The following is a 20,187-nucleotide window of genomic DNA, read 5'->3' as shown; positions in this document are numbered from 1 at the left end:
CTGTTGCAAAACTACAAGTCCCATCATGCCTCTGCCTGTAGGACTCATGCTTGTAACTGTCAGCCTTGCAAAGCCTCATGGGACTTGTAGTTTTACAACAGCTGGAGGGCCACTAGTTTGAGACCCCTGGCTTAGACTGTTTAGGTTCTTTGGGCCTCTGACATAGACCAGCTTAGATTTTTAAGGTTCTTTGGGTCTCTGCCATAGACCAGCTTAGACTTTTTTAGGTTCTTTGGGTCTCTGCCATAGACCAGCTTAGATTTTTAAGGTTCTTTGGGTCTCTGCCATAGACCAGCTTAGACTTTTTTAGGTTCTTTGGGTCTCTGCCATAGACCTGCTTAGACTTTTTAGGTTCTTTGGGTCTCTGCCATAGACTAGCTTAGACTTTTTAGGTTCTTTGGGTCTCTGCCATAGACCAGCTTAGACTTTTTCGGGTTCTTTGGGTCTCTGCCATAGACCAGCTTAGACTTTTCAGGTTCTTTGGGCTTCTGCTATAGACCAGCTTAGACTTTTCAGGTTCTTTGGGCTTCTGCTATAGACCAGCTTAGACTTTTTAGGATCTGCTACCGGCCAACTTAGGAATTTTTTGGTTTCTACCATAGGCCAGCTTGGATTTCTTGGGGCCAAATAGGCAGCCAGGAGAACAACCCTTCTCCTTTCTGGCTTACCCCACCAGGCAAAGGTCTGGGAGGCATGAAGGAACCTTCTACAGAAACCTCCTCACAAGGCAAAACCTGGGACACAAGGACCATTCTAGAAGGTCACTCCAAATACTTATCATCTTCCTCAGCCCACATCACTGGCATGAACCCCTCAGTGATTGGCCAACACAGAATAAATATTCATAACCCCATACATTGTAGCTTCTTACTCTACCTACTGGAGAACACTCAACAGGCAGAAGCAATCAATGTCCCAGGCCTAGGATAAACGCATAACAAACGTAATATTATTATGATGATGACCCTAGAAGAGGATTCATAGAGAACATAGATTACCTTTCCGCTCCTTCAGATATTCGGGATCAACCAAAACAACACCATCTAGAGGAAGGAAAAAAAGAAAATTCTCTTGAGCTCCAAAGAGAGGAAGAGAGAGCAAAACGAGATCAGGAACAAGAGAGAGGGGAGAAATAAAAAGGAAGGGAAAAGGCTGAGAATGGGGGAGGGGGATAGAGAGGGATTGAAAAGAGAGAGAGAGAGAGAGAGAGAGAGAAAGAGAGAAAGAGAGAGAGAGAGAAAAGAGGGATAGAGACAGAAAAGGGGAGAGAGAGAAACGGGAGAAGGAGAAAGAGAGGTCAGGTGGGAGAGAAAGAAAGAAGAGAGAGATGGGAGAGGGAGAAAAATAGAGAGAGATGAGAGAGGAAATTAGAAGGACATGAAAGGGAGAGAGGGAAAAAGATATGGTAGAGGAAGAGAAAGATGGGAGAAGAGAGAAAATAGGATACGGAAGGGGGGAGAGGGAAAGAAATGGGAGGAGAGAGAAATGGGAGCGGCATAAGAATAAAACGGGAGAGGGAAGAGGAAGAGAAAAAGAGAAATGGGAGGAGAAAGAGATGGGAGAGAGAGGTGGGAGGGAGAAAGAAAGAGAGAAACAGGAGAGATAGAGAGGGAAAGAGAGCGAGAGAGATGGGAGAGAGAAAAAGCGATGGGAACAGGAGAAAGAGAAAGGAAAAACTAGAGAGTGGGGATGGGCCGAACACCTCCCGGTTCGTTTCGCACCAGAACATCTCGAACGGGCAAATAGTTCTAGCGAACATGCAAACCCTATTAAAGTCTATGGGACACGAACATAAAAAAATCTAAAGTCCTAACTTTAAAGGCTTATATGCAAGTTATTGCCATAAAAAGTGTATGGGGACCTGGGTACTGCCCTAGGGGACATGTATCAATGCATTTTTTTTAAAAACAATTATTTTTAAAGGAGCAGTGATTTTAATAATGCCTACAGCTAAATAATAAACATTTTAATATAGTGCCTTAGTCTGCCTGTAAAGTGTTGCATCTGTGCAATGTATAGAACCTGCTGCAGCAATAATGACATTTCTAAAGGAAAAAATGTAATTTAAACTTGCTCGCGGCTGTAATCTATTGCCGGCTCCTGGCAATATAGATGAAAAGAAAAAAAAAAAAAAAAAAACAGCGTCGGGTCTGGTATGGATTTAACGCCAAAATGTAAAAAAAATTGACGTGGAGTTCCCCCCCCCCCCCCCCCCCCAAATCCTTACCAGACTCTGATCCAAGCAAGCAGCTTGAACCATACAAGAGACAGTTTTTGGCACATCCTTTATTTAAAAAAAAAAGTATCCGACCATCAATCACGCCGCCTGACAGACCCGAAAAATAGAAAAAAACTGAAAATGCTCTGCTTTGTTAGGAGGAATCCTGGCAACTGCTGTCTCTTTGCTTTGACAGCTGTTATATAGGCAAGGACGGGGCCACCCGGCGACGTAACTGAGTGACCTCGCCCCCTTCTGACATCACATGTTCGTGACGGGCGAACTTCCCGCGAGTGCCCCATATGTTTGTTTGTTCTACGAAACATCAGGACCATCCCTACTCGAGAGAAAAAAGAGAGAGATCTGAGAGGAAAGGAGTATGAGAGTAAAAGACAAGGGAGAGGGAGAGAGAAGGGAGAGGGAAAGAGGGCTTTATAAATCTTAAGTACGTTAAAAAAATGCTTTTTGAAAGTGGAGATGTCAATAGATGTCACATAGATACCATACTCAAGTTATTGTCTTCAATTGAGGACATAGTTAATGAAATACTCACCAACGGGATCAACAACATCAATATGATCCACAAAGTCCCTCTTCCCCAGGTATACTGTGAGCTGAAGGGACACAAAGCCACCATAATATTACAGATTGTTAATGTAGAATATACAGAGTGTGAATGGAGCAAAACAAACAAAAATATCATACAGTACTATCATCTGGTCGGGGAGAATGTTTGTCATTGATTTGTAACTGAAAATAAAAAACTTGGCCACTAGATGGCGCTAAGTGTCATTCCTATGATACTTAGCGCCTTCTAGTGGCCAAATGTGTTATTTTTGTTTTATTCAACCACAGGAGATAGCCTGATAAAAAAAAAAAATGTTTTTTTTTTTTTTTGCCCAATTTGCACAGAATAAATGTATATGGCAGGGCATGTTTTTTTTTTTTTAAATACCCCCCAAGCTGTGTTACAGTTACATCTTTTGATATTGAAGCTAGGGCAATCGATTTGTTTTTAAAACCTTTTATACAGAGTATAATTAAAGCACCATATTTTAGCTTAAGTTCCATTATATATTTATATGTTTTCTGCTGAAGTCCATCACAAGGAACCTTTAGGATACCAGTTTCATAATATTACACAGACAATTCATTTACATCATTTACTGGGCAGGACTGGAGTATTTCCTTAGCACAGCCTTTCTCAACCTTTTCAACACAGAGGAACCCTTGAAATAGTTCTCCGGTCTCGAGGAACCCTCTGCTAAAAATTAGAGATCTACAACTCATGATACATTAGTGTGATGGTCATTGGGAAGAATGGTCCTTACACTTGTGGTCATTGGGAAGAATGGTCCTTACACTTGTGGTCATTGGGAAGAATGGTCCTTACACTTGTGGTCAGTGGGAAGAATTACCTCCTTACAGATAGCTAAAAAGATCAATGGTGTCGGTGGGAACTTATCTGAGAGGCAGAAATTGCCCAATGCTGAAGGAACCCCTAGCAACCTCTGGAGGAACCCTGGTTGAGAACCGCTGCCTTAGCAGGTCGTTCACCAAAAAGAGAACCAAAAATGTGTATGTGAACACCCACAAAAAATATGGTCCCCTCCGGAGGAGGAAAGACCCTTCCCTGACCCCCCAAGGCTCAAGACTCTGCTCCTCACGATCAGCCAAAACCAACGAAGGAGTACTAGGCAAGGGGCCCTTCCAAAGAGAGATCTCCCAGCAAGGCAGGGGGAGGAGGACCGTAAGGGTCACACATCCTTCCCCTAGACTTTAGGATAGGCACAAAGACCCACGCCCTACCATCCAACTTAAAAAGACACATTTATAAGTGCAGGTGGTGCACACGTGGAGAAAAAAGTACATAGAAGAAAATTAAAAAGGTGCAGTGGCTCGGCCTTGTGGCCTGGTAACATAAGTTGCCAAGTTGGTGTTGTGGCCTAGTACCCTTGCCCACAGCGGGGGTCCCAAACCCATGGTGATACTAGGTATTCCCCAAGGACACAACTCCAAAGGGACGCTTAACACAGCAGGCTCTCTGCCTCCCCGAACCCTTGAATCAGGAGGCACTAGTCCCCCTTCGCAGTGGGGGAGTGCTACCAACCCCCACCTTACATAGTGGACGCTCAAATCAGATTCCTTTCCCCAGGGATGATCCCTCAGGACCCACTTCATACCAGCGGGAGGGCCAGAATGATGGTGGAGCTCCAGAACCGGATGTTAATAACAACAGATAGTACACTTGGTCTTAGCCAAAAGGTCAATAGTGTTCCACTTGGAAAAGTGGCCCTCTCCCTGGACTTCAGGGTAGGCCCAAAGACCCACACCAAGTGAAAAAGACACATAGACTGTATACAGTAAGTGCAGGTGACACACACGTAGAGAGAAAATATAAAAGAAAATTTAAAAAGTTCTGTGGCTAGCATGGGCGTCCGCAGGTAGGGGTAAGGGGGGGCAAGGCACCCCCCCTGGAATCGGCAAGGGTCCGCCGCAGCCGCTGCGGACTTTTCCGAGTCTGCTGAGTGACTGTTGGGCTGGCTGCTGCTCTCTGATCGTCCATCTTTCCTTACCCCCGATCAGCCGATGCTATGGCTCAGCCACCCGGCTCCAGCCTCCAGTCCCTTGCGCAGACTGTCAGATATACATCTGGCTGGCATTTCGCCAGGGCACCCGCCGCAAATTCGCACGGGACCCTTTTTTTGGTCCGCAGCAGAATCGGATCGCATGGGTGTTCACACCATGCGATCCGAGTTTGCAGATCGCACTGCGATATGCGAACTGATCTGGGGGTGTCATTAACATTTCACTGACACTCCCAGCAGTTCGCATAGGGCAGTGTGAACTGCCGCCGGGAGGCATGCGATGCGGGAACCCGCCGCGGATTCGTGGCGTTCCCGCATTGCTCTAGTGTGAACCCAGCCTAATAAGCGATCGTTTTTCTGATCGCTGTATTAGTGTCACAGGTGACGCTAGTTAGGCAGGTAGGTATTTAGGTTCGCCGCAGCTTTTTATAGCACCAGGAACCCCCATACACTACCGCATAAAGCCCCCTGATTGCCCCCTAGTTAACCCTTTCACCAGTGATCACCATATAACTGTTACAGGTGACGCTGGTTGGTTAGTTATTTTTTTATAGTTTCAGGGCACCCGCCATTTATTACCTAATAAAGGTTTAACCCCCTGATCACCCGGCGGGTGTCATTTGTGACTGTAATAACTGTTAGGGCAGTTAGGGTTAGCCCCCTTTAGTTCTAAGGTACCCCCCTAACCCCCCCAATAAAGGTTTAACCCCGTGATCACCCCCCGTCGCCAGTGTCACTAAGGCTGGGTTCACATTGCAGCGGTTTATGAGAACGGATGTGATTCGCACCGCACTGCAGTGCAAATCACATCCGATCTCTGTGCGATTCGAGTTCAGCCATACAGATAGTATGGCTGAATTCGCGTCGCACCCGCCGCACCCGCCGCAAACTCGCACGGGACCCTTTTTTTGGTCCGCAGCAGAATCGGATCGCATGGGTGTTCACACCATGCGATCCGAGTTTGCAGATCGCACTGCGATATGCGAACTGATCTGGGGGTGTCATTAACATTTCACTGACACTCCCAGCAGTTCGCATAGGGCAGTGTGAACTGCCGCCGGGAGGCATGCGATGCGGGAACCCGCCGCGCATTCGTGGCGTTCCCGCATCGCTCCAGTGTGAACCCAGCCTAATAAGCGATCGTTTTTCTGATCGCTGTATTAGTGTCACAGGTGACGCTAGTTAGGCAGGTAGGTATTTAGGTTCACCGCAGCTTTTTATAGCGCCAGGGACCCCCATATACTACCGCATAAAGCCCCCTGATTGCCCCCTAGTTAACCCTTTCACCTGTGATCACCATATAACTGTTACAGGTGACGCTGGTTGGTTAGTTATTTTTTTATAGTTTCAGGGCACCCGCCATTTATTACCTAGTCTCACTAGTGTACCCCTAAATTTAGGGGTGTCTACTTTCCAAAATGGGGTCATTTGGGGGGGTTTGTGCCATCTTGGCATTTTATGGCCTTCAAAACTGTAACGCCCTTAGAAAGCCTGAAGGCGGTGCTTGGTTTTCGGGGCCCCGTACGCGGCTAGGCTCCCAAAAAGTCCCACATATGTGGTATCCCCGTACTCAGGAGAAGCAGCAGAATTTATTTTGGGGTGTCATTTCACATATGCCCATAGCATGTGTGAGCAATATATCATTTAGTGACAACTTTGTGAAAAAAAAAAAAATTTAAGTTTGTAATTTTCCCGCAACTTGTGGCAAAATATAAAATATTCCATGGACTCAACATGCCTCTCAGCAAATAGCTTGGGGTGTCTACTTTCTAAAATGGGGTCATTTGTGGGGGTTTTGTGCCATCTTGGCATTTTATGGCCTTCAAAACTGTAATAGGTAGTGAGGAGTGAACTCAAAAATTTACGCCCTTAGAAAACCTGAAGGCGGTTCTTGGCTTTCGGGGCCCCGTACGCGGCTAGGTTCCCAAAAAATCCCACACATGTGGTATCCCCGTACTCAGGAGAAGCAGCAGAATTTATTTTGGGGTGTCATTTCACATATGCCCATAGCATGTGTGAGCAATATATCATTTAGTGACAACTTTGTGTAAAAAAAATAAATAAATTTTTTTTTGTCATTATTCAATCGCTTGAGGCAAAAAAATAAAATATTCAATGGGCTCAACATGCCTCTTATCAATTTCCTTAGGGGGTCTACTTTCCAAAATGGGGTCATTTGGGGGGGTTTTGTACTGCCCTGCCATTTTAGCACCTCAAGAAATGAGATAGGCAGTCGTAAACTAAAAGCTGCGTAAATTCCAGAAAATGTACCTTAGTTTGTAGATGTGACAACTTTTGCGCAAACCAATAAATATACAGTTATTGACTTTTTTTTTTACCAAAGACATGTGGCTGAATACATTTTGGCCTAAATGTATGACTAAAATTGAGTTTATTGGATTTTTCTAATAACAAAAAGTAGAAAATATCATTTTTTTTCAAAATTTGCGGTCTTTTTCCATTTATATCGCAAAAAATAAAAATCGCAGAGGCAATCAAATACCATCAAAAGAAAGCTCTATTTGTGGGAAGAAAAGGACGCAAATTTTTGTTTGGGTACAACATTGCATGACCGCGCAATTACCAGTTAAAGCAGCGCAGTGCCAAATTGTAAAAAGACCTCTGGTCATTTACCAGCAAAATGGTCCGGTCTGAAAGTGGTTAAACAATAAAAAAAATGCCATAAATCAAAGACTAATCAAAACAAAGAACACAGTATGGGGGAGGCAGAAGGGCGCAATACAGGTTCTGGGACACTGTCCGGGACACAGCCATCCCGGGACAGCTTGGCAATTATGATATAATGCAAGATTATCATGGGGCCCCCATGCACCTGGGGCTCCTGGGCAGTGCCCAGGGATGCCCATGCATTAAGACAGCCCCTGGGCGTCGCCCACTCAAGTGGACTGGAGTGGTGTAGAAACGTTTACAGAGGACTGGAGGAGGAAGCTGCCTAGGCCTCATCACAGGAAATCCTGAAGTCAAGTGGCATACCTTTCAGCAGTAGAAGTACCACAGGTAACATCAGTGATGATGGAGGAAGGTATCTATATACAGGAAGGAAGGTGGGTGTATATAAAGCTGTATACAGGACAGATGATGTATATCTGCAATCAGTGACGATGAAGGGAAATTTCTATATACAGGAAGGAGGAGGGCTGTATATATAGCTGTATATATCCACCTTCCTGTATATAGAGACCTTCCTCCATCATCACTGACTGCAAATATACATCATCTGTCCTGTATACAGCTATATATACACCCACTTTCCTTCCTGTATATACTAATACCATCAACCCTCTCCGTACTGTACAGGCCGCATTTGACAGGCACAGTGAGGCTGCATATGATGGACACAGAGAGGCTGCATATGATGGGCACAGTGAGGCTGCATATGATGGGCACAGTGAGGCTGCATATGATGGACACAGAGAGGCTGCATATGATGGGCACAGTGAGGCTGCATATGATGGGCACAGTGAGGCTGTATATGATGGGCACAGTGAGGTTGCATACAATGGACACAGATAGGCTGCATATGATGGGCACAGAGAAGCTGCATGTGATGGGCACAGTGAGGCTGCATATGATGGGCACAGTGAGGCTGCATATGATGGGCACAGAGAAGCTGCACATGATGGGCACAGTGAGGCTGCATATGATGGGCACAGTGAGGCTGAATCGGCTGGATTCACCATTAGGCATGGTAGGTTTGTGCCTACAGGTGGTAGAGTAGAAAAGGCAGCTTACTCCAATATAGTTATTGGCTGCAACTTTTAGTCTCAGATAATCACTAGTGATGGCCTGGTAGGTAGGGGACAAAGAGGACCAGTAGCAACACAAAAATAATGAGAGCACCAAATCAAAGGTCCAAAATCCTTTCATATTAGTATTAGTTCATTATTAGTTAAGCCAGGGGTTTGCACAGGCTGGGATTGCATTGGCAGCTATCATCTTGGATAAAGTATTCATATTGACTTAAGTATTACACTTCGGTTCAGCACAATCTAAAACAACTCTTCTCTACCCCCCCACAGGTATGTGTCAGCTCAACCACATCGTCTACCTTCAATTGAAACTGGGATCTGCTTGCTATTTCTGTGTATGCGCTTTTGGTGATCTATATACTGCCTTCAAATTCTTTACCTCTGTCCATATCACTGTGATGTTTATTTTGCTTTCTTATTGTCTATACCAGTGACGGTGAACCTTGGCACCCCAGATGTTTTGGAACTACATTTCCCATGATGCCTATGTACTCTGCAGCATAGTCGAGCATCATGGGAAATGTAGTTCCAAAACATCTGGGGTGCCAAGGTTCGCCATCACTGGTCTATACCTAAATTACTCTAGGGTTTGCACAGGCAGAGATTGCATTGGCAACCATCATCTTGGATAAAGTATTCATATTGGATTAAGTATCGCACTTCGGCTCAGAACTTCAGCGAACGCACAAAGCGAAAATCCACAACAGACTACTGCAGAACACTAAACGGACTACAGGTGACCTGATTCTCCATCGAACTTTTTCATCTCTCATCTCCCAGGCCTCCTCTCAAATCGCACCACTCCATATTGTGCCCCCTCTACTTTTCCTTCTCACAGTTGCATCCTCTCTCCTTAAACTCTCTCTTCTTCATCCCTCTTCTCCGCCCCAGAGCTTATATATATCACCCTCCCTCCTGTCTTCACCTTATTACCGCACGAATCAACTCCTGCTAATTCTCAACCCATATACCAATAAAACCTGCAGGACACTGGGACATGTCCCCACCACATAAGTCACACTCCCATATCACCTCTCTCACCCTTCTGCTTCTCCTAACTTCTGGAGATATTTCCCAAAATCCTGGACCCAAGGGTGTAACTATAGGGGGTGCAGCAGTCGCGACCGCAACTGGGCCCTGTGCTGCAGGGGGCCCATGCTGCCCCCTCTACATATGGCCAACAGCAGCATAGGCAGCTAGGGGTACCAGTGCACCATGCACACGGGTGGCTGGAGGTGGAGGGTGACTAGCAGATCGACTATCGCACTGGCTGCTCTTTAGTTGTGCATTCCCCGCATGACCTGTGTCCTCGGCCGGCTCCTCAGAGTACCCCTCTCCTGCTCCATGCATTGCCGCTCAGTCCTATGTCTGTTCTCCCCAGCCAGAGTCCTGCCCCCCTCGTGTCCGGCCCACACTGCACTGCATACTTCTCCCGGGTAAACAAACTTTAAGCACACATATGCAGTGCAGCCCTATGAGAGCTCCCTGGAGGACACTGCAGGCTTGTCTGCCAGCCCCCCTCCTCCCCCGTCATACACAGATGATGAGAGGTCTTTCTGGGAGATATGCTGATCACCCGTCCAGCACACTGGATGGAGCCCAGGCCAACATGGATGAGTGCGCGGTCTGCAGCTTGGTCATGGTGAGTGAGAGGACCCCATCCCCCACACACCATTACATACCCCTTCCATCTCCCCCTGGAGACAGGGGCCCCTTCTCACCTGAGGACAGGGACCCCTTCTCACCTGGGGGCAGTAACTTCATCTGCCCTGTAGAAAAGGACCTCATCTCTTCTGGGGACGGGGACCGCATCCTGCCTAGGGACAGTCCCCCAATGGGGCACCTAAAAAAAAAAAAAATACTGATGCCAGTGGTTGAACTACAGGGCTCACAAAGGTCATACCTGTAACCACGCCCTGGAGTTCCACCGCCGGACTCGGAGGGAAGGGCCCTGGCTGGGGTTCAGGGGGGCCCTTTATGGTTTCTTGCATCGGGGCCCTGAAGGTTCTAGTTACGCCACTGCCTGGACCATAATCATTTACCATCGGCCAACATACCCAGCATCCTCTGATAGCAGCTGCAATCCACACAATCTCATTTCTATTCCTCTTCTGCCTAGAAACAGCCTCCCCTTCTCCTGTGCCCATTGGAATGCCCGCTTGGTAACAAACTCACCACTGTCCATGACCTATTTATCACAAACTCCATGAACCTACTTGCAATTAATGAGACCTGGATTCAAGAATCTGACTTTCCTTCTCCTGCTGCTCTCTCCTATGGTGGCCTCCTGTGGTCACACTCTCCCAGTAAAAGTAGACGGAAAGGAGGTGGTGTTGGAATCCTCCTGTCCCCTCAAAGCACTTTTCTGGTTCTTCATCTACCCCCCTCTCTGTCCCTCTCCTCGTTTGAAGCTCTTTGTATTCGTCTATTTTCTCCAGTTTCATTGAGAATTGCTGTGATCTATCGTCCCCCCTGGACCGGTATCAAGCTTCCTTGACAACTTCTCTGCCTGGCTAACCTACTTTCTCTCTTCTGAAATTCCAATAATCATTTTTGGTGACTTCAACATCCCTTTTAATCTTAACACTCCCGCTACTTCTAAGCTGCTGAGCCTAACATCCTCTTTTGACCTAAGACAATGGACACACTCGGTTGGCAATTGCCTTGACCTCATATTCTCCTACCTGTGCACTCCGCACCAGGGGCGGACTGACAACTCATGGGGCCCCCGGGCAATAGGAGATTATGGGGCCCCCAGGCATTAGGAGATTATGGGGCCCCCAGGCAATAGATTATGGGGCCACACAGTATACACACACACATACACACATACACACATACAGTATACACACACAGACACACAATATACACACACAGTAAACACCCACAGAATACACATACACACACTGAAAAGGTACTGGAGAGGCGGGGCAGCTATAATCTTGTGATTTAAAAAAAAAAAGATTTTTACATACTGTCCCTGGTTTTATTGAGGCTGGTAACCCCTTATGGGGCCCCTTAGTGGCCTGGGGCCCTCGGGCAGTGCCCGAGTGCCCGAATGGTCAGTCCGCCCTTGCTCCACACAACCTCTCCAATACTCCTTTTCCTCTCTCTGATCACCACCTTATTAGTTTTACTCTCTCCTTATCTTCCTTCTCCTTGCCTTCCAACTACCAAACTATTACCTGTAGAAACCTTCGCCATCGTAACCCTTCTCTTTTTTTTTTTTTTGCTACAGATTGTCTCTACGACAAAATCTCATCCTTGTCCTGCCCCAACTTGGCCACTTCTGGTTACAACAGTTCACTGTCATCCACCCTGGATACCTTCGCCCCCCCTCACTACACACAGAATCTGGCCCCCCGACCGCTACAATCCTGGCAGACAGACAATACCAGAAGCCTGAAAAAACTTAGACGCGCTCTTGAGTGTCTGTGGCGTAAGACTTATGCCATGTACACACGAGCGCTTTTTTTTCCGTCGGAATAAACTCTGAGGGTTTCCGCTCAAGCTGTCTTGCATACACAGGGTCACACCAAAGTCCGACCCTCAAGAACGCGGTGACGTGCAACACGTGCGACGGGACTAGAAAAAGGAAGTTCAATAGCCAGTAGCCAATAGCTTCCGCCTCCTACTTGCTTCAGAGCATGCGCCGTTTTTGGTACGTCGGAACAGCATACAAGCGAGTGGTTTTCCTGATAGGAATTTTTTCCATCTGAAAAATTTAGAACATGTTCTCTTTCTAGGTCTGTCAGAATTTGCCACGTAAAAAGTCAGATGGGGCATACACACAATCGGAATATATGATGAAAAGCTCCCGTAGGCCCCCGACCTCTACAATCCTGGCAGACAGACAATACCAGAAGCCTCAAAAAATGTAGCCGCGCTCTTGAGCGTCTGTGGCGTAAGACTTATGCCATGTACACACTAGCGTTTTTTCCGTCTGAATAAATTCTGAGGGTTTCCGCTGCAGCTGTCTTGTACGTCGGAACAGCATACAGACGTTTTCCCAATAGGAATTTGTTCCGTCTGGAAAAATTTAGAACATGTTCTCTTTCTAGGTCTGTCAGAATTTTCAACGTAAAAAGTCAGATGGGGCATACACACGATCGGAACATACGATGAAAAGCTCCCGTCTGACTTTTTCTGTCAGAAATTCCGCTTGTGTGTACATAAGTCACAGCAAGATTTCAGTCAATATAAATCTGCCCTCCAAAAATACCATTCCTGCCTCCCCACTGCCAAACAGACCTACTTCATCACTCTCATTAACACCCTCTCACGCAGTCCCCATAAACTCTTTTCTACCTTTACCACTCTACTTCGTCCTTGTGACAGACCTAGCCGGGACAGAGGCTGTTGGAGGGGACAGAATGCGAGCCTCTTGCCTTGTGATTATGGGCCCTGGCATTTGGGGGAAACTGTGTTTTTTGTGAGCTGTATGCCTGAGGTGGTGTTACTTGGATTCAGATCCATGTCCTCCCCCCCCCCCCTCCAAGACACACAGACTCTAGATATGTATTTGCCATATTAGCAATAGACTGAATCACACTGTTGGGACACAAACTGTTAGATGCGAATTTCATCAACTCCAGCCACCTGTCTGTTGTGTAAATGAGTCTAGTCTGGCTTGTAAGAGTATTCCACACATTGTTGTTGTGCTAATTAACCCTGTGTTTATGTTTATGGTAATGTGTATTGAATAGCCAATCAGTGAGCTAGGAGACAAAGTCTTACCCTGAAAAGTCCTATCTCTCAGACAACTAGTCTGGGTCAATGATTAGATAATTAGCTCATGCTAATTAGGTTAGGTTTTAGTCTTCTACTGTATTATAAATACTTGTCATTTTGGTTCTAATAAATCAGTTCATTTTGAGCAGCTAAGCAAGTGTCATCTTGTTTTGTGCTTGTGAGCGGTTGGAATATCTGATATCTATATTCAGACTTAGGGCCGGTTCACACTGCGGGCGATGCGAGGCGACACGACTTGCCTCACCGCGATCTGACAAGTCGCCCCCGTTCTGTACAATGGAACCGTTCTGAGAGGAGCGACTCGAGTCGCTCCGACTCAGAAAAAAGGTTCCTGTACTACTTTTGGGCGACCTCGGGGCGACTTGCATTGACTTCTATACAGAAGTCATTTGCAAGTCGCCGCTGAGGTCGCGGCAGGTCGCGGCGAGGCAAGTCGGTGTCGCCTCGCATCGCCCGCAGTGTGAACCGGCCCTTAGGAATCGGTATACTGACGGAAGCACTCAATCGGAGTGTGGGATTGGTTCCGTCACAGTCCTCCATTACCTCCACCCACTAATTTACTCACTGCCCAGGAGATTGCTAATCACTTCAAAAATCAGATTGAGACAATTTGTCTCAATCTCCACTCAACAGATATCTCCCTCACTTTACACTCCTTGTCCTCCTGCACAATCAATACTTCCCTCTTGTAGCCCGGCTACTATAGAGGAAGTCACTAAACTTTTGTCTAAAGACCACCTAACCTCCTGCTCCCCTGGACCCTGTTCCTTCTCAAATACTACGGTCACCATCTGGCTCTATCCTACACTCTTTAACTCATATCTTCAATCTCTCACTCTCTACTGGCATCCTTCCCAACCCTCTAAAACATGCACTAGTCACTCCCATACCAAAAAAGGGCTCACTAGACCCACTACCAATCTTAACAACCCAAGAGCCATCTCTTTACTCCCTTTTGCCTCCAAACTCCTTGAACGTTTAGTCTACAACCGACTGAGCGGCCACCTTATTGACAATAACCTTCTTGATCCCCTTCAGTCTGGATTTCACTCACAGCACTCCACAGAAACTGCCCTCCTAAAACTCACAAACGACTTACTAACAGCCAAAACCAACGGTCATTATTCTTAGGCCGCGTACACACGGGCGGACTGTCTGACGGACTTGGTCCGCTGAAACGTGTTTCAGCGGACAGTCCGCTCGTGTGTGGGCTTCAGCGGACTTTTTCAGCAGATAGTGTGGCGGACTAAGTCTTTCGGAATTTCCGTAATATTGTCCGTCCAAACTTGGTTTCAGCGGACAGTCCGCTCGTGAGTAGGCAAGTTGGATGGACTAAGTATGGCGCATGCTCAGAAAGGATTAACACGGCCGAAGGTTGCATTGCAGTGTATTGGACGTCGTATTTCTAGTCCCGTCGTACGTGCTGTACACGTCATCGCGCAAGCTTTCAGCAGACTGTCTGTTCATCGTGTGTGGTCAAGTCCGTTCATTCAAAAGTAGGACGGACTGTCTGTCGGATTGTCTGACGGACTTAGTTGGACGCTGCCTTTGATACAGTTGACCACCCCCTCCTTCTCAAAAAACTCAATTTGTTTGGTCTCCATGGCTGCTCTCTCCGTTGGTTCAATTCTTACCTATCTCATCGCACCTTCAGTGCAGTGGCGGCCTGTGCACTGTGGGTGCACGAGCACTGCCCCCCATCCATGCGCCCAGCCCCTTTCAGGATCCCAGACCCATGGATTCCTATGGCAGGGGGGTACTTTTTGAAGCACCTGATTAGAGCCAGAGGCTATAATAGGGTTCAAAATAGGGTGGGCTCAGGGCGCAGAAAGTGCGCCCTGATCCCACACGATTGTGTGACGTTAGCAAATCAATTTTAACTAATTTCACACTAACCTTCCTCCCCGCCAATCACGAGGCAGGACGTCAGACCTGCTTCCTGATTGGCCAAAGGCGCCAGGCCACCCTATTGGATGCCTTGCTCTTAGGAAGAGGAACAAGGTGACACACGCTGGAGCGTAGGTCGCCGCCACTCTGAGAGGAGCTGCTGCAGTGCTGTGATAGGTCCCCTTGGCTGTCATAGCCTAGCAAGGGGGGAGGGGGGTGCCAGAGTCATGAGCCACAATTCACGATCCGTGCGCGGGGGGTGTGGGGGGATGCTGCCAGAGCCGCAAACCCAATGAGTGGGGGGTCGGTGGGCACAGTGGCTGCATTTGTTGGGCTCAGTGGCTGCATATACTGGGCTGCATTTGATGGAGAAGTGGCTGCATTTGGTGGGCACAAGTGGCTGCATTTGATGGTCACAAGTGGCTGCATATGATGGGCACAAGTGGCTGCATATGATGGGCACAAGTGTCTGCATTTGATGGGCACAGTGGCTGCGTTTGATGGGCAGAAATGGCTGCATATGATGGGCACACATGGCTGCATAAGATGGGCACAATGGCTGCGTTTGATGGGCACAGTGGCTTCAATTGATGGGCACAGTGGCTGCATTTGATGAGCACAGTGAGGCTGCAATTGATGGGGGTGTTTCAGTTTGCTTGCGCCCCCCCCCAAAAATTTTGAGCACCAGCCGCCACTGCTTCAGTGTCACTTACAATGCCACTTCCTCCTCTTCAACTCCTCTTACCATTGGGGTCCTCCAAGGTTCTGTCCTTGGACCTCAACTATTCTCGATCTACATGTCCTCCCTGGGTCAGCTGATAGCCTCCCATGGCTTCCACTACCATTTATATGCTGACGACACCCAAATCTATCTCTCTGCTCAGCTCACCCCATCAGTCTCCATCACTGATTTACTAACAGACATATCAGCCTGGATGTCAAACCACTTCCTCAAACTGAATCTAAAAACCAAGCTCTTAATATTTCCTCCACCCCTTCCCCTGACTTCTCTGTAAAGATTAATGGCACATCTATCAGTCCGCCCCCACATGCCAGGGTGCTAGGGGTAATGTTAGACTCTGAACTGTCCTTTCAGGCCCACATCCAATTCCTGTCCAAATTATGTTGCCTCAACCACCGCAACATCTCTAGAATACGCCCCTTTTTAACTTATGACATCACCAAGCTTCTAATTCACTCCCTGGTTATCTCTCGTCTCGACTACTGCAACTCCCTCCTCATTGGATTACCTTTACATAGACTATCCCCCCTTCAGGCTAGAATGCTGCTGCAAGACTCATCCACCTTACCAACCAATCAGTGTCTTCCACCCCTCTCTGCTAATCCTTCCACTGGCTTCCAGTCACCCAACAAATAAAATTCAAAGTACTAACAATAATTTAGAAAGCCATCCATAACTCTGCCCCCAGCTACATCACCAACCTAGTCACAAAATACCAACCAAGCTGCTCTCTTTGGTCCTCCCAAGACCTCCTGCTCTCTAGCTCCCTTGTCACCTCCTCCCATGCTCGTCTTCATGATTTCTCCATGAATTCCCTACCCCAATCTGTCCGACTGTCCTCTAATCTATCCATCTTTAGACGATCCCTGAAAACCCTTCTCTTTAACCTCCTTGGCGCTATTCCCGAGTGTGGCTCGGGGGTGAGATTTCAGTACCATTAGTGGGAACCCCCAGCCACACTTGGGATTGCTTCGCTGGATCCTGGAAGAGGTGATTTACCTTGTTCCCGGGATCCCGCGATGTACTCCTGCTGTGTACGGCGGCCGGATCCTCCGCCCGATCCTCTGTGTGTTCCAGCTTCCCTTCCCTGCGAGCGTTGCAACGCAGGGGGGTGGAACCGGCAGCAGATTCAAAAAGCATAAAACACAACACACTCAATACATTGTCATTTTATTGGATTGCATTACTGTTTAAATAAATTGACCTCAATTTGCCCCCCAGTGCCTTGTCCAGTGCCCTTGCCTGCAGTTTTACTGAACTTTCTGCTGGGAAACTGGAGAACGACCATGGCATCAAAAAAAGCACGCCTCTACCTCAAAATTGGTTTATGACATGCTGGAAAACAGTGATAGCGATACAGAATCACTTGCAGAATTGAGTGATAGCGATTCTTGGGGAAGTTCGTCATCAGACACAGAAAATGATTTCTGCGATGATCCTGCGACTGACCTCAGGGATGTGCGGACTTGGTGCTCTATTGACTGTTGTTACGGATCACGCAGCGCCCCCGAGATTCCCATTTACTGGAGCACCTGGTATCAAAGTGGATGTTGTATATGACAACCCCTTAGCATATCTCCAACTATTTTTGACCGATGAGGTTATTGAAAAAAGAGTTACGGAGACAAACCGGTACCAGGAGCAACAAGCTGCTATGCGCCAGAGGTTTTCAAGGAGCAGAAAGTGGGAACCAGTGACCAAAGAGTACCTTTGGAAATTTCTGGGCCTAATAGTTCTTCAAGGAGTGGTGGGGAAACCCCTGCAGAAGTGGTATTGGACATCCAATAAATTTCTAGCCACTCCATTTTTTGGCACAGTCATGTCGGAGTACAAATTTTCTCTGATAATGAAGTATTTGCACTTTGAAAATAATGAAGCATTTGACTAAACTACCCATCCAGCACCCAAACTCAAGAAGATTTGGGAGGTATATCAGATGATTATAAAAAATTTCCAACAGAGCTATGTGCCAGATAGAGACATCAGCACAGACGAAAGTCTAATGGCCTACAAGGGAAGACTCCGCTGGATACAATATATAGCGTCAAAGAGATTTGGTGTAAAATCATTCCTGCTATGTGAATCGAGCACTGGTTACATTTGGAATTCTGTCCTATATACCGGGAAATAAACCAAATTCAACCAAAAATACAGTCATTATGGAATGGCACCATCTTCAGTTCTTTCATTGATTGAGCCATTGCTAAATCAGGGTTATTGTGTAACTACAGACAATTTTTACACATCTCCTGAACTCTATGAGTTCCTTCAACAGAACAAAACAGATGCCTATGGAACCTTTAGGGCTAACCGGCGTGACATGCCGCCAACCTTTGGCAATAGGAAGCTCAAGACGAGAGGAATGGTTGCCTGGCAGAAAGGCAAAATGATGGCACTGCGATGGCGTGACAAAAAAGATGTGTGCCTAATGAGTACAATCCATAACACCTCCACTGTCATGGTACACACAAAAGGTGGGAAAGATCATCAGGAAACCACAAGTGGCCATAGACTACAACAACGCCATGGGAGGTGAATGAATGCCATTTTTGTATAGCGCACAACGCGAACTGTATCGCCTCAAGGCGCTGTGAGGAGCTAGGTTGTCCATCCTCTAGAAGAGGAAGGTCTTGAGTTTTTTCCTAAAGGCCAGGTGGTCTTCTTCCAGGCGGATGTTGGTTGGTAGAGCGTTCCATAGCCGAGGTCCTTGGACAGCGAATCTCCGATCCCCCTTCGATTTCTACCAGGATTTGGGAACGAGGAGGAGATTTTGACAGAGCCGACCAGGCAATGACATTTTATGCAGCCATGAGAAAACAACAAAATAAGTATTACAAGAAGATCTTTCAGGCATATTCTTGAACAATGCCTATGGAATGCCTTCATTCTACTAAAAAAGAGTGGCAAGCCTGTGGTTCATGCTGACTTTGTTTGGAAAGTTGCAGAATGTATTTTTCTGAACCACCAAACACCAATGGCTGTAAACAGAGCTGCATGTCGAGCTGCTGGTGTTGTCAACCCGGAAAGGATTGACTGGTCGTCACTTCATGGACCACATCCCACCAACTGAAAAAAGTAATCGCCCACAAGGATGTGCGTAGTTTGTTGCTCAAAGCGCGATGACACTGGAAGAAACATCCAAAAGAAAACCAGGTTCTATTGTCCTGATTGTGACGTCGGACTTTGTGCAGTCCCATGTTTCAAAATTGACCATGTTTCCTGAAGTAATATGACTATTGCACCATTGTTTGGCCCAACAAAATATCAGTGTTTTTGATTTGATTATATTATTGACTAAAACATATTGAATAAAATGTATTATTATATATTATTTGTTATTATTTATAGTTATTTATTATATTATAATTTTTTGATTTTGTGTTTCAGACTTTATCATACCCGGGATGTCTACTAGACTCTGGTTTGGACAGATTTAAGTGAGTTATTCCTGAAGAATTACAGGCCTACAATATAAAATGTCAAATTCCAATGCAAAATAATTGTACGGCTTTCAGCAGCAAAAATAATATTGAATAAACATTCAAATAAACATAATCATACCGCCAGGGAGGTTAAAGAAGCCTATCCTGCTTCTAACTAATACACTGTTTTACTTCCATAAGCTCTTCCCCCACAGCTATTACCTTTTGTATCAATTGACACTCCCTTTTTAGATTGTGAACTCTAATGAGCAGGGCCCTCTGATTCCTCTTGTACCAAATTGTAATGTAACTGTAATATCTGCCAAACTTTTGGCACTATATAAATCTTGTATTATAATAATAATAATAATAATAATAATAATAATTACAGGGAAAACATAAAACAGCCAACGTGTTTCAACGGCTCAAAGGTCAGCCAATTCTAAGGCCGCGTACACATGGGCGGACTGTTCGCCCAACTTTGTTCGCTGAACAGTGTTTCAGCGGACAGTCCGCTCATGTGTGGGCTTCAGCGGACAGTTTCAGCGGACAGTCTGACGAACAAAGTTTTTCGGAATTCCCGTAAGACAGTCCGCTGAAACTTGGTTTCAGCGGACAGTCCGCTCGTGTGTAGGCTTGTTCGACAAACTAAGTTCCGCGCATGCTCAGAAAGGATTTACACGGCGAAGGTTGCATTGCAGTGTATAGGACGTCGAATTTCTCGTCCCGTCGTATGTGCCGTTCACGCCATCGCGCATGCTTTCAGCGGACTGTTCGTTCATCGTGTGTGGTCAAGTCCGTTCATGCA

General features: G+C 46.6%; 1 protein-coding gene across 4 annotated transcripts in view; it reads right to left on the bottom strand.

The window, feature by feature from the left end:
- The window catches only part of LOC143927183 (beta-arrestin-1), a 276,266-nt gene that overhangs the window by 67,083 nt on the left and 188,996 nt on the right, over nucleotides 1-20,187 (bottom strand). For all 4 annotated transcript variants that reach the window (XM_077451156.1, XM_077451157.1, XM_077451154.1 and 1 more), the window contains 2 exons: nucleotides 2,772-2,832; nucleotides 999-1,043 (listed from right to left, as the gene is read on the bottom strand). In XM_077451156.1, the coding sequence (XP_077307282.1) occupies nucleotides 999-1,043; nucleotides 2,772-2,832 (106 nt within the window). The remainder of the gene's footprint in view (nucleotides 1-998; nucleotides 1,044-2,771; nucleotides 2,833-20,187) is intronic.

This window comes from Lithobates pipiens, unplaced genomic scaffold (genome assembly GCF_037356315.1).
Source record: "Lithobates pipiens isolate NorthernLeopardFrog02 unplaced genomic scaffold, aLitPip1_a1.2 Scaffold_23, whole genome shotgun sequence".
Classification (NCBI taxonomy): domain Eukaryota; kingdom Metazoa; phylum Chordata; class Amphibia; order Anura; family Ranidae; genus Lithobates; species Lithobates pipiens.
This window is presented reverse-complemented; position numbering and strand designations above follow the sequence as displayed.